The sequence below is a fragment of the Hibiscus syriacus genome, unplaced genomic scaffold, assembly GCF_006381635.1.
Source record: "Hibiscus syriacus cultivar Baekdansim isolate YM2019G1 unplaced genomic scaffold, ASM638163v2 tig00111022_pilon, whole genome shotgun sequence".
NCBI classification, from domain to species: domain Eukaryota; kingdom Viridiplantae; phylum Streptophyta; class Magnoliopsida; order Malvales; family Malvaceae; genus Hibiscus; species Hibiscus syriacus.
In genome coordinates, this window is record NW_024062956.1 from 3,827,978 (window position 1) to 3,842,654 (window position 14,677).

The 14,677-nt window shown below is 36.2% G+C and overlaps 1 protein-coding gene across 2 annotated transcripts; it reads right to left on the reverse strand.

Annotated features, from left to right (window-relative positions):
- Positions 1-6,652: 6,652 nt before the first annotated feature.
- Positions 6,653-13,581, reverse strand: LOC120150427 (nucleolar protein 14-like). Of its 2 annotated transcripts, XM_039163115.1 has the most exons (15): positions 13,321-13,581; positions 13,099-13,233; positions 12,689-12,830; positions 12,067-12,149; positions 11,388-11,447; positions 11,071-11,283; positions 10,602-10,730; positions 9,612-10,277; positions 9,169-9,361; positions 8,880-9,073; positions 8,389-8,493; positions 8,097-8,236; positions 7,651-7,929; positions 7,242-7,526; positions 6,653-6,664 (listed from the first exon to the last, which is right to left on the reverse strand). In XM_039163115.1, the coding sequence occupies exons 1-14, from the start codon at positions 13,525-13,527 to the stop codon at positions 7,259-7,261; spliced, it is 2,814 nt and encodes a 937-aa protein (XP_039019046.1). In that variant the 5' UTR covers positions 13,528-13,581; the 3' UTR covers positions 6,653-6,664; positions 7,242-7,258. The 2 variants fall into 2 exon arrangements, with proteins under 2 accessions (XP_039019046.1, XP_039019045.1); XM_039163114.1 differs by lacking the exon at positions 6,653-6,664 and having other exon boundaries at positions 7,065-7,526.
- Positions 13,582-14,677: the final 1,096 nt, after the last annotated feature.

Sequence of the window (14,677 nt, forward strand, 5' to 3'; positions counted from 1 at the left end):
CTTGAGTTTGAAAATTGCTATAATCTGTTCAGTTGTTATCACTTATTAGGCAATCATTTGACTATCGCAACACGGAAATGACGTTCGCAATCATCTTAATGTCTATCGCATCGCGGAAATGACTATCGCAATGCGAAATGAAAATCACAACGAGAGAATCGCAATGCGAAATGAAAATCGCAACGAGAGAATCGCAATGCGAAATGAAAATCATAACGAGGGAATCGCAAAGCGAAATGAAAATCGCAACGCGAATTTAGTTTCGCGTTGCGATTTTGTCATTGCGATTTTCATTTCGCGTTGTGATTCTCTCGTTGCGATTTTCATTTCGCATTGCGATAGTCATTTTTGCCTTCAACATAATGCAGATTGAAATCAACAAAATCAACCATTACATTTCAATCAATTAAACAAGCACAAATAAGAATTATGTTCACATCAATTAAACAAATCAACTTTTACAAATCATCTTTTACAAATCAATTAAACAATCAAAAAATAAACAATAATTCTTATTTCCTCATCTACTATTGAATCAACTTTTGCAGCCATACATCATTTTCACGCAGCTCACTTCTGAGATTAACCTGCATAAACCAAACATTTGCTCAAACAACACTTTCTACACATCTAAAACCTACAAACAGCAAATTATTGAATTCTAGGTACTTAACCAAATATTTTCAAACCACAAGCCTATAAACTTACCAATTGTTTATGGACATTTTTATAATGCGGATGCAGGTAGGCAGCGTCTCGTATATCGATCTAGCCATATAATGCCGAAACCACAAGCCTACTGCAGCTCTATCTCTATCGGTGGGAGGTAGATACTTTATACTTCCTGTGATCAAACGCTCCAACGCCAAGCATACGAGAGGACCACAATCCCCTCTGGGTCCTTTCGTTTGTTGTGGTGCGGTCTCGTCTCTGCTAACTGTAATATTGAGCTTCTTTGGCTTCTTGTTTCCAGAACGAGTCCAATAATTTATCGCATCCAAGAATTTAGCCAAATGAGAGCTCCATCCCTTAATAATATCTCTTAAATCAGCCAATGATATGTAATTTATCATGGTGTCATATACTATTGCCTTAAGGGATGGGAGCTGAAGCTCGACGAGAAGCCAATGTTTACGTTCCAAAATAGGGATAAACACCTGCAATCATAAGTAATAATTCATTCATTTGCACACTTATTTATGAATACCTTTAAACTCAATCTAAAATAAATACTAACCTTATTGACCTCTCACCATGCAGGATAAAGTTTAGCTTGTCCATTGCCCAACGCAAATGATTCATCTCGTTGATTCTTCAAGTGAACGGCGTTAAAAGACGTCGGCATAATTGTATATCGTGTATTTCTTTTATTTTCCTTAAGTTTCCTAATTATTAGAAGACGTGACACCCACGCATCGATATGCTGTTTTACAAAAAAAGACATATATTAGTAACTTACATAAATTTAAAAAAAATAATCAAATTAAAATATAAGAAAAATATAAGACTTACCCCTCCATCGAAATAGCCATTGTCTTCGAACCCTAATAATACGCCCCACCAAGACCGATCAAGCAACAAATAGATATCATCGTTGAGCTTGCATATGTCAGTGAAACACCCCTGGCTCCGCTCATGTAGATAAAAATCAACTGCGGTCTTAGCCCAAAGGGTGTTATCCAGAATTGTGTCTGGTAGTTGTCTCCTCTCCACTTCAGATACCGGTATGGTACTGGCCGGTAACTCATACGAGAGCCAACTTGAATCCATCATGTCCGGCATGTCAGAGGGTTTCTCAAGAATCCTACATATGACGACATGTGAATCGGGCTCTTGAATGGTGGGAGGGACCTCTTCAACGATGACAGTGGCCTTTTGAACGGTGGGAGGGGACTCTCGAGGAATGATAGGGGCCTCTTCAATGATAGGAGTGGACTCTTGAGGGATGACAGGCGAGTCGGGCTTCTTCTTGCGGTGTCTTCGCACTATTGGGGTGTACGGAGACTTAATAGCACGTGCACGCCGTCTGATGCGTGAACTCTGTCGTGCAAGAAAAACCCAACGTAAAGCATCCACCTTATCGGTCCGCTAAATAATTAAATACAAATATCAGTAAATAAACAGACATGATATTTAAACAGTGAAAACAAAGACAAATATGTTTCAAACTTGTATTGAATTCACCCAAGTCATTATTCTATCATAGTTCACAAAATGCATCAAATAACAAAGACAAATATGTTTCAAACTTGCAACACTGTCAACTTAGTATTTGTCTTTGTCTATTGGTTGAAGTAATGCAATTCATTCAAGTTTCAATTTTCAGAAGAAGAATAGTTTCAATTGGCAGCAAACGAACAAATTTACTTTCAACCAAAAGACAAAACAAAGACAAATACTAACTTCACAGTGTTAAAGAATACACAGTTTAGCAGAATCGGCAGCAACCGAACAAATTTACTTTCAACCAAAAGACAAAAGAAAGACAAATACTAACTTCACAGTGTTAAAGAATACACAGTTTAGCAGAATTGGCAGCAACCGAATAAATTTACTTCAACCAAAAGACAAAACAAAAGACAAATACTAACTTTATAGTGTTAATAAACAGTTTAGCAGTATTGGCAGCAATCAAATAAATTTACTAAGCAATCTAAGTGAAATGGTTAATCTAAGTGAAATTACGAGTAAATTTATCATCAAGTTAAATATGGAAAATCTTAAACTTACCTCGTTGCGTAGAGTATGAACCTCATTCTGCAACGATACTACCATCTCACGTAGAGCGGCAACCTCACCACGTAAAGTAGACACCTCCATACGCCATGCACCATCGTTATCGCGTAGAGTACCGATCTCCTCACGCAAGGCATTGACCTCATCACGTAACTCCCTTGACTCATCCCGTGGAGGTGGAGGTGGAGAACAGGGAGATAGAAGTCGTGACATCTTTGTCGGTCGCCTATCATGAGGTGATGGTGGAGAAGAGGCTCAATGATGTGACGGGATAGGTGTCTCGTTGTAGAGGTGTATAGTCGGGTCGATCAGGTGATGGCTCTGGGTGAGGTGATGGCTCTCGAAGTGGAGGCTGCTCATCATTCGTGCCATCAAGAAAACGCTGACTAGCTTGCCACCAATCAGTGGCAAGCTTAGCCTCCGTGGGTGTCAGTCTCATTAATGGAGTGTTGGCCTCCTAAAAATATAAAAACTCAAACAAAGTTAAACGTCTACTATTAATAACTTGTTTATATATGATAGTATTTGTGTTAACTTACATTATTTATTGTCGCATATGGTATTAAGTCTTCCCAATCCAAAAGACGTTTCCTCTTCCAGGAAATAGCCCTAGGAATAATATTTGAGGTTTTTAATGCATATGTCCGCATGCTGGGGAAAGCCTCGAATATTCAAATCTACAAACAATATAATAACAAACATTAGTAATTGTTAAATAATTAATTATAATTTTGAAAACATTATATAGAAATTCTTACCTTAAAGGCCCAAACAAAGCCTGACAAAGTGTATTTCAATCCATCTCCCCGCAAACTTTTGCGGTCATCAAAGGCAGACGACAACTTAGTCCAGGTAGCTTTCCATATATACGAACCCCACGGAAACAGATTCCATGCATTTAGGTCCTCTACCAATAATATTAGCTCCTGAGGAATAGGTTGTCTGGTCTCTCTGCCTAAAAGTCGGCATACAAAAGTAGTAGAAGGTATACTCGGACAACATCGACGTCATTCATCCGAGTAAAACCATCTTTCTTATTAAACAATTTCTTCATGTCGTCGACGTGTAAGTTCGCCTTCTCTATTGACTCATCAGGAAAAACCCTGGATAACCATGATGGGCGGGTGATATGACGAGTATACCGGCCTACATCATCGTGTCCGAATCGTAGACCAGTGATTAAGCAGAACTCCTTCCGCCCAAAACAAGTATACGCCGGTGGAAAATGAAACCATATCTCTTCCTCACCACGTTGTATACTGTCGGGTAGATCGCTAGTCATGGTCTGAAGCCACAAATGGGTCAAATTAGCATCTCCACCCGGATGTTGTACTCTCAGCCATGGCCCGAAGCAGGTTTCCTCAAACAAATTTCTTTGTGCAGGTGAAAGCTTCGAAGCAATTGTAGTGGCTAGGCTAACTTTATTCCTTAATGTCAATGAAGCCGAAAAAATTTTCTACAAAAACAATAAACATACCAAGTTAGATATACGAAAAACTACACTGTGAAGATATACCAAAAACAATAAACATAAATAGTAGTTTATTCTTGAAACTAAAATTTGCAACACTGTTTTGTCTTTTGGTTGAAATGAAAATCGCAACGAGAGAATGAAAATCGCAACGCGGAAATGACTATCGCAACGAGAGAATCGCAACGCGAAATGAAAATCGCAACGAGAGAATCGCAACGCGTTGCGATTATCTCGTTGCGATAGTCATTTCCGCGTTGTGATTTTCATTCTCGAAACTATTCTTCTTCTGCATTACTTCAACCAAAAGACAAAACAAAGACAAATACTAACTTCACAGGGTTAAATACTAAACAGTTTAGCAGTATTGGCAGCAATCAAATGAATTTAATAAGAAATCTAAGTGAAATGGTTAATCTATTATTGAAATTACCAGTAAACTTATTATCAAATTCAATATGAAAAACCTAAAATAATGCAAAATTTCAAAATAAAAATAATTAAAAAAACTAACCCTCGGAGGTTGATTTTCTATTTCTGAATGATTGTGAGGGATTTCTGACCGTGAATGGTTATGAGGGATTTCGCTGGCGATGGGGACGGAAATCTTCGGAGATGGGGACGGATTTTGCCGTAGAGAGTGAGAGATGGAGATGGGACTGAGTGTTGTGATTTTAGGTTTGAGGTTATAATTTGCGATTACTGTGGACGGTTCAGTTTCCGATATATTAAGAAAAAATTCGTGTTTGGAATTTGAAAAAAAAAAATACGCGTTAATACGAATGGCGCTATGTAAATCGCATTGCGATAGTCAGATTTGCATTGCGATTTACGTATTCGCATTGCGATTTTCCTAATTCGCATTGCGATTTACTTAATCGCGTTGCGATTTACGTATTCGCATTGCGAATTATGAAAATCGCAACGCGAATACGTAAATCGCAATGCGAATTAGGAAAATTGCATTGCGATAGTCAGTATCGCATTGCGATTTTTCAAATTTGCATTGCGATTTACTAATTCGCATTGCGAATTGGGAAAATCGCAACGCGAAATTGGAAAATCGCATTGCGATAGTAATAATCGCGTTGCGAATCTAGAAACTGATTTGCGATAATGGAGATCGCGTTGCGAATTAGCGATCGCATTGCGATTTTGTTGGTCATTTTGGCAAATCCGAAAAAAGTTGGTTAAAATCGTATATTATATGGGATTTTTTGTTACTGAGGTTATTTTCTCTTAATTAATTTCTAAGTCAAATGACTGTTTTGCCCTTCACTTCATTTAATAATTACTAATAACTTTCAAGAAATATCTCCACATAAATCATTGAACTATTCAACTATTCTACTTTTATCACCAAATTCTGAAATTTTCCAATTTAGTCACTAACCAGGTATTGAGGATGTTACAAAAAATATTGAATTATTCGAGTTATTCTAATTATATTTTATAATTGATTTGAGCTTGAAATTTTCGAGTAGAGTCGAGTTTATGAAATTACAACTCGAAATCAATTTGTGTCAAGTTTTTTCGAGCTGAGTCAAGTTTTGCTCTCCCCCTACACCAATGATCAAACAAAGATTTGGTAACCAATCGAATTAATCGAACAAAGTTCGGTTCGGTTAATATTTTCAACAACAAAAAATTCAATTCGGTTAACAGTTAAGGAAAAAAATTCAGTTAATAGTAATTCGGTTTTGATAAATTAACCGTTTGAACACTCTTAGATAATGTGATTTTTCGATTTCATCCAAAATGCAAAATGATACGGATGACACATCTTTGTTTTGCGGATGTCTCGTCTTTGCCAAAGGGTCGTTGGATTCTATGTTGGGAATGTGCGAGAGCAGTTTTATAGAATATCGAGTTTGAATATTAATGCAGCCAAATGCGAGCTACTTGCATGTGGTGCTCCAGGGAATGAGTTGGTAAGATTCAAGAGAGATTGGGGTTTAAGATTGGAACCTTATTGGTTCGTTACTTAGGGGTGCCATTGATTACTCGGAAACTATCCGAAAAGGACTGTCAGTTTGTTGGAATGCATTGAGAGGTGATAGGGGCATTGGACGAACAGTAAGCTTAACTATGTTGGGAGTAGGCAGCTGATTCAGTCCGTTTTGTTTAGCATCGCAAACTCTTGGAGTTGGCAGCTTGTTATTCCTAAGATCGTTGTTAGGAGGATTGGATAATTATGCATGAGATTTTTTGGAAAGGCGCAGACACCCCTATAATTGGGGCTAGAGTAAGTTGGAGTCAGATCTATACTCTCGAGTCCGATGAGGGGTTGGGGCTCAAGAACCTTGCTTGTTGGAACATAGCTTGTTTAATTCAATTATTGAGAAAACTCTTTGCAAATGAGGAGTCTTTGTGGGTAGCTTGGGTTAGGGCGTATGTAATAAATGGGGAGGACATTTGGAGGTTACAACCTAAGAAATGTTTTAGTTTAAGGGAATCCTCTCCCTTAGAGGTGTTGCACGAGAACTGATGGTGGTTATTGGGATTGATCTGAGTCATTTGAAAATGAAATGGATTTGGTATGAGACATGGATTTAGACACAAATTTGTATAGAGTGGCGGACTGGGGTTGATTTATTTGTTACTCTTTGTGATTTCGTGGCAGCTTACTTGCTGGCTTCCTGCTTCTTTTGAATATAATACATACATTTTAACAATAAAAAAAGATCAACCCTGAATTTTCAAGACATTTACAGCTATAACAACAAAGTGTTTGGCAGAGAAGGGGAGGGTATCGTGAGACTTGGAGCTTCGAGTTCATTGATGGAAGCCAATACGAAACATGGAAGAGCTCATGTATACCCGCATCGAACGCTTCTACTCAAATATAGAAATGGGATAGGAAAAGTTATACAAATTATTAGCTTGTCAAAAATTGGACAAATGTCAATATCAAAATCACACAAACTGTCGGGTCTTGTTGCTTGTATGTCAATCCACTAAACAATGCTCAAGAATTCCAAAATTTTATGTTTATATAAATTTGATGACGTAATTCGGGGAAAACTAGCTTCACAAGTTTTCCTTATAGCTTCATCTCTTTCTCTTCCTACTACCTTTACCCAATTGTCCAGATTTGAAGGCGTGTTCTTGGTCTTGGAGAAAAGCTATGGCCTTTCCATAGTTTGCTGCTCTTTCCTGTTCCAGTAATTCCTTGGCTCTTTGTTTTGCTTCGTATAAGAAATGGTTATCCTTACGCAACTCTCGAGCTGCACCTTTTGCTTCGCGTTTTATCAGTTTTTGTAACTTTTTTCTCTCAGCTCGTTCTCGATCAGGATCGTAGTCTCTACCTTTAACAAAGCTGCAGTGTAACATGGCAAATAAGACCATTACTCGCAGTCTCTCAACCAGACTCAAGATAGCACCAATGTATACGAGGCTGTAAAATTAAAAATTTGACATTAGAGACGAAAAATGCGGCTTACTTCTCCTCAAATTTTGGATTAACTAATTTGATAGGCAATGGCTTCTGCTTGCGCAGCTGAAGTGGTCTACGCAGCGTTTGAGTTTCCCCGGCTTTCTTCTTAATGAGTTGAGAAACATCATTAAATCTATCTTTCAATGCATCTGGCATGAGTTTCTGCTGTGAAACTTCTTGTAGCAATGTTGCAATCGGCAAGAATATTTCAGGGAAGGAACTCAACCCGTCATAGATCTCAACAAATCCTCGCAAAGTTTCAATAACAGTTACCAGTGCACTAGCCCTGAACATGAAATTTTATTTGTTATTTGATTCTATCAAAAACCCCGACAAAAGCAAATTTCCACACAATACAGCAGAATTAATGAAACGGGAAAAGAAAACAACAAATTGTGGTAATCTCATTATCATTCATCAAAACAAAAAAGAAAAACAGCATTGATTGCAGACCTGAAACTATCCGAGCTGAAAAATGGAGAGTCATCAGACATTTCCATTACCATGAGCAAATTCAGAGGATTAATATCATCCACACCATCATGGATGCATAACAGGGGCCTGAGTGTTTTCAGCTCCATAAGATGATAAAACTGATAACAAAGAAATCCACATAAATAGAACTTAGTCCAATAAGCTGCACGAGCAAGGATATTTATTAAAAGGGAAAAGACTGTTGTCTAATTTTGTTTTCTTTTGTACAAAGTCGTCTAATTCTTAAGCCGCAATCATGATGTTACAATACCTGTGAATCTTGCTCAGATGCTAGCTTTTGGTCTGTAGTTGCCATCAACAGAGTTCGGAGGAACATTATAGCTTCTGGACAGAACTTTCGAGATTGCTTGGTGAACTAAAAAATGCCAAATTTATCATGTTATTAAGTGCAGATATAATAGTTGTGGCAATGACCTGGTTCAAATCTTGCTTTACAAGTTAGGGATTTTAAGAAAATAAGTAAAGGCTAAGATGAACGTATATGAATAAATATTACAGAAGTACGTCGTAACACAAGATTACATCAGCATGATTTTAAAGTGAAAACTGGTTTTTATGAGTTCACGAAGCAAAAAGAGATCACTATCTAGGATGTCATAAGGTATGTCTTAGAAGAAACTTTTGTAACGCCATTAATAAATTGCTTTACAGAGAATGAATCATGAATATTAAAACATAGGCTATCATTTTTCCTACAAGACAAGTTCGTACATAGAGTGAAAAGGATAAACATGTGCATACCATGAGAATCATGGAACATAAAAATGAACCAATAACGACATCTCGACCCAAAGTTATGGGACAACGCATCAAATACTCGCACATCAGTAATAGTGCCGGAGTTGTGACTACATGACGATAGTCAGAGCATGGAAAAATCATGGACCATAACCTCAGGAGAAACAATGTTTTCAAGGTAGGCCAGCATCCACTTTCTGCAATATATATATATCCTTTTAGGAAATCTGAAAAAGACTAAGCTAGAGATAATAAAGTTAGGATAGTGACAAATAATCAAGCTATCACACACCTTGGTTCTTGAGAGCCTCACAAAATTGTATGCGAGTTCGTAAGATTCGTTCACGAGCACATATTGCAGAGAAAAATGGAATCTCCATACTCATCTCCAGTAGCGGCTTGACAAGCAAATTCGATAACTCAAAATTCAAGGGCTTTTTATTTGCTAACACAGCAAAATATTGCAAAAGAACACCATAAAAAACCTGGTAAATAGAATATATATCAGTTTTAAATGAATGGTGTCAATCACAAAATTAGTAGCTTATTAGAATACCATATAACTACTAGGAAATTAAGGTTCATACTGTAAACATAGGTTATAGGCAATAAAAAAATAACAATAGAACATAATTCAACAGTTTTTGTAAATCTAGTCCTTTTAAAGTCTACAAAGATGCACATGCAAACATAGACACACATGCACGCACACACAAAGGGTGATGCGCAGCTTACTTGCATTTTCTTCCGATTTTCAGCAGCAAGCTTAATTGCATTGCTCGCCCGAATTCGATTGATGATCACAACAACGTCATTATTAGAACAATTCAACAATAAAGAAGACAGTTCCTCTAAGCTCTTTGGAGCTTCAATTATAAAGGGAATGTCTGCTTTAGTTGAAGTATGTTTGACACCAGACTTGATTTTTTTTGCATCCACAGACTCGTCTTCCTTACTATTTTCACTTTTGTTTGATTTGTTATGGCCTCTTTTCTCCACATTTTCATCACCAATGGCCTCGTTATGTTCTTCATTATCTTCATCCTCATCCAAATCTGTAGCAACATCATCATCGTCACTCTGCTCCCAGTCCTTCAGAGAGAGAGTCTTTTCACACTCATTTTCATCTTCTTCAGATCCTTCATCTTCATCTGTATCTTCAGCACCTCTTGAATCTTCAGAAGCATCCTCATCTTCATTCTCAAAATTGTCTGCATCTTCTCTTCCAAGAATCTCATCAACCCAACCCCCTTTACTACCAGGCTCCTCATCTAGTGCAAAGGAGTCACCAAGATCATCTCCCGAGATAGCCCTTGGCCTCTGCACAGAATCTTTCACAGCATTTTCACCATCTTCATCACTAGAGTAATCCATTGATAACATCCTCTTTTGACGCTCTTCCTGAAATTTGTGGAATCTCATATAAATTATTAAGCAAACATTTGTAAAATTGAATATAATGTATATTGAAATGTATAATAATGATGATGGTGATAAATTCTATAGTTACCTAATCAAATAAAAAACTTTAAAATGCAAAAAAGTTTTAAATAACAATCTTATTTCCAACCAATAGAGCACAATATAAAGCCATGCTTTATGTGAATTTCCATTCCTCAGAGAAACTTCATCCTCTGTAACAGAGTGAATAGCTCACCCAATAAAATTATAGCACGCAAAAGCAAATACAATCAAAACAAGTAGTTGAGCTTTGACCAGAGATACCTCTAATCGCTCTAGTCGCTCCCTCTCCTCTTGAGCAATCTCCTCAGATGTCTTTGTCCTGTCTGATGGCCGAGCACGCATATCCAAAACCATCTCATTGACAAGTTTATCATAAGAATCAGGTTGTTCCTGACAGTAAAGAATAAGAAGAAGAAATTAATGCTTGATTTTGAATTTCCATCTACAGACGCCTTAATCTTATTTTGAAAAATGAAGAACCTTTCCCTCAAACTAAAAGCAAGAATATATTAGTGGTTGTGGTAAATATTAACAGTAGATGTTTATGCAACTCCAATCTACATTGTCATTGTATTTCCTAAACGGTCAAGAAAAATTGTAAGCTAAAGTAAGATATGAGGAAAAAAGAGCAAATAAATTGGAGGGGGGACAACATTGTATGGACTATGGCACTCATCTAGCATGGCTATTTTACTTTAATAAGGGCCAATCTAGAATCATAACTCAGTACCTGCTTAGAAGTTTCAGCTCTCTGTGTAGCGGGTATTTCTTCCTTTTTCACATGCTCATCTGGAATGCTCTTGTTCAAAAGAGCTTTCAAGGCATTCATCTTGGCTGGCTCGGTGAGGGACAATAAGACCTTGGACTGCACTAGGGATGTGAAGTCCTTATCTAATTCTTCCATCAGCTGTTCATTTTCTTCTTTATCTCTTGCTTTTTGTGCCTGGTACGACAGAAGAACAATAGAAAATCAGAGACCAGCAATTAAGACTCAATAACGATAAGGAAAAAAATAGAGCAACATTTATGGTGCATATGAATTTTAACCTTGAAAAACTTGCTCTTCAAAATAACCTCCTCCATTATTTCCTTCTTGGATTTGTGCTTCTGTGGAAAGAAAACCATCAATTTAAACCATGTTTTAACACTGCAAAGAAACATGCTCCATATAAATCCTATTGCTCCATTATTGTGGAGAGCAAAATCAAAATAAATCTCTTTTAAGAGCTCAACCACTGAAAACAGAAACCACACCTATTACGAAAGGGAAAATTACCCAAACAAATAAAGTTTTTCATATCATATTAAGACAAAAGTTATTACAGAATGTGAATATTGAAGGACATAGGAAAAAGGATTCTTTAGAAACTAAAGTTGATGTAGCTTGAATATCATCTTGCAAGAAATTGAATAACATTAGATTGCCGTACATGACCCTAAAGATGATAAGACCAAAGGTCCCAAATAAGACTGGAAAAACACTAATTTTGTGATTTTTCAACATGCCAGAGTCAATAACTAAAGGCTAATGCCTGGTCAAACAGCTAACCAAAGATTTTAGACTAGAACTGAACGAGCATTTGAATCTTCCTTTGTATAAAAAATATGCCATAACCATGATTACAGGATGAAAATAATTAAAACAAACTTAATTCTTTTATAAAAAATTGATACACTGGCCATAAAACATAACTATAAATGTCACTTAATGAAAGATAGGTCTTACATTTTCTTCTCCTTCCATCAAACCCCCTTCCGACAAACTCTGCACACCATGAACATTAAGTTGCTTTAAGATGGCTGGCCGTTCTAAAAAGGAGGAACAAATCATCAGTACATCAACACAGGTTCAAAAACAATCAAAAACAGGGGAAAATGCAGGGAAGATCGAAATAAGAAGAGAATCTTGGTCGGAAATTATTCATATAAAGAATAAAGATTGGAATGTGCATACACAAAATGGAACACCCACCAGAATACGCAGATGTTACATGATAAAGCAATATACTAAAAGAACTAAGTAGATGACAAGCTTATGCTAAACTAAATTACCGTGCTTGCCCGCATCAATAACAAAAGCTAGATTGAAGCTTATCAATGCTGGAAACCAAGTTAGTAAGATCATTTTTCTTGGTTTTTTTTACATTGAACTAGTCTACATTAAGGAAGAAAGCAAAATTTTTGCTTGAGGCTGAAGTCTTACAGACAAAAAAGCAGGAACTTTATTCACTTTTACTGATATGAAAAAGCAGATTAGTGAAAGATACATTGTTTGGGGAAAAAAAAGTTATTAGGAAATTGGATTATCGCAAATTATGATCTTAATGAAAGCAGAAGTCAAATCTTACTTTCATCATCTTCATTATCATCATCAGACAGCATTTCATTCTCAAAATCATCTCTCTCTGGAAGGGAACCAAGATCTTGAGCATCAAACTCATCTTCTTCTCCATCTGATAAATTGAACTTGCTCTTTTTGCCGAATTTTAACTACAGAATCAAATAAAATATCAAAATCATATAGACTTAACCCCATCAGCTATAGTATAAAATTATATAATTAACAAAGAGCTTCAATATTTCACCGAGCAGCAAGCAAAAAGGCACAAACTTTTATAAGCGACGGTAACGATGGTAATGATTATTAAACACCATCAAAATACACACATGCACACACTCACACATGTGCAACCAGTTGTTCTCTACGGTAGAACCAAAGCAGCTACAAGTAAAAATTACATTTAAAATAGAAATCAACCTGACGCTCACGTTGAGACCGCAAAATGCCCTTTTCAAACTCTCCCAAGTCATCATCTTGCTCCCCAATTCTCTTGTCCACAAAAACAGAAGACTTTGTGCTTTGCTCGTACTCTTTCAACAGCGTTTTCTTCCTCTAAATCAGCCCCAATAAATCGTATTAATACAGTAGGTAAACAAATATTTGGGAAAAGAGCTTGATTTCTGGGGTAGAGCTTTTTACCTTTTGGATGGCTAGGGATCGAGCAAGGCCGATGCGGCGTTCTTCACCTTTGTGTTTCTTGCCGAGTATGTCAAACTTGCGGCGGGACCAGATGGTCTCGAAAGGGTTGGCTTTTGGAGCCTTGAGCTTCATGGAGATGGCATCTGGACCCGACTTCTTGGTGGCTTTCTTCTTGGTTTTGGCTTCCGCACTTGAATGCTTAGCCATAGCTCCCTCGTTCGGCTGTCGGAATTCAATGCCAAGGTCAAGAAACAAAGACAGGGTTTTTGCATCTTAAGGTTTTGGGTTTCGTAAGATATGGTTCATGGTGATGGGCTTTGGCTGGGACATTATCAGGGCCCTTGCTACGACTGATAATCTAATATCACTCCACCTTTTATTAGCTATAATTATTGATTTATTCTTTTATTGTATTAAAATTAATAAGTTATCTATCTTTTTCTATAATTATCGGTATCTGATCTATTAGTACATTAACCTGAATCGAATACTACAGAGGTAAAAGTAACATTTTCAACTCAGTTAACTTCATTCACAAACATCAAAATTTAAGCTCTTGACATTGTTTAAAAGATCTAATGTCTCATCCTATCAAATCAATGAGTTGTTGTCGATTACCTGATCTACTTTAATTTATCATAATTTATCCCTTGTATTTTGTGAAAATCTAAAATTTATCCGATTGAGTTTCAATTACCTTAAAGAAATGATAGAATCGAGTCCATTATAACGTTCTCTCGTAAAGAATTGAAAGTTTTATGCGCTACTTACACATTTTGAACATTGTTTATCTCTACTTCAAGTTGTATCACAATCTTATTATATATGTAATATATATACGAGATAATATTTAATTACACATTATAATTTTATTTTAGTTTTACATTAATTTAGGATTGTTGGATGAATGAAAATATATGGTTGAGATTAACTGTAGGAAATAAGAAGATATCTACTGAAAAATGAGTTAATCTTAGTAATATATTTTTAATCATCCTACGATCCTAGATCTGTGTAAAACTAGAAAAATATATGTGTAAATGAATCCTGACTATATATATATATGTGTGTGTGATTTAAAAAAAGAAAATCTTATCAATGATTTAAAAATATGGATAATTGCCAACCAAGTTATTGATGTATTTACAAAATGGAATCTAACCTTTGAGCACTCTTCCCTTTCTAGTTATATACTTTTTTTTTATTAAATTGAGTAACCATTTAATTAAAAATAGTAAAAATAAATATCTCCTTACAATTATACACTTTATAATTGTGGTTTGAGTTTCTTTTATAACTTTACTAAAGATTTGAGTAATATTACCTGCATATCCATATTCTAATTTTTTTTAATAAT

Bases quoted from the DNA above. Each gene is read 5' to 3' on its own strand.
- LOC120150427 (XM_039163115.1), bottom strand. From the start codon at position 13,527: ATGGCTAAGCATTCAAGTGCGGAAGCCAAAACCAAGAAGAAAGCCACC. The intron at 12,150-12,688 runs GTAAGATTTGAC...CCTCCTTTTTAG, and splicing joins TGATAATGAAGATGATGAAA to AACGGCCAGCCATCTTAAAG. The intron at 9,362-9,611 runs GTAAGCTGCGCA...TCTATTTACCAG, and splicing joins AAAATCGGAAGAAAATGCAA to GTTTTTTATGGTGTTCTTTT.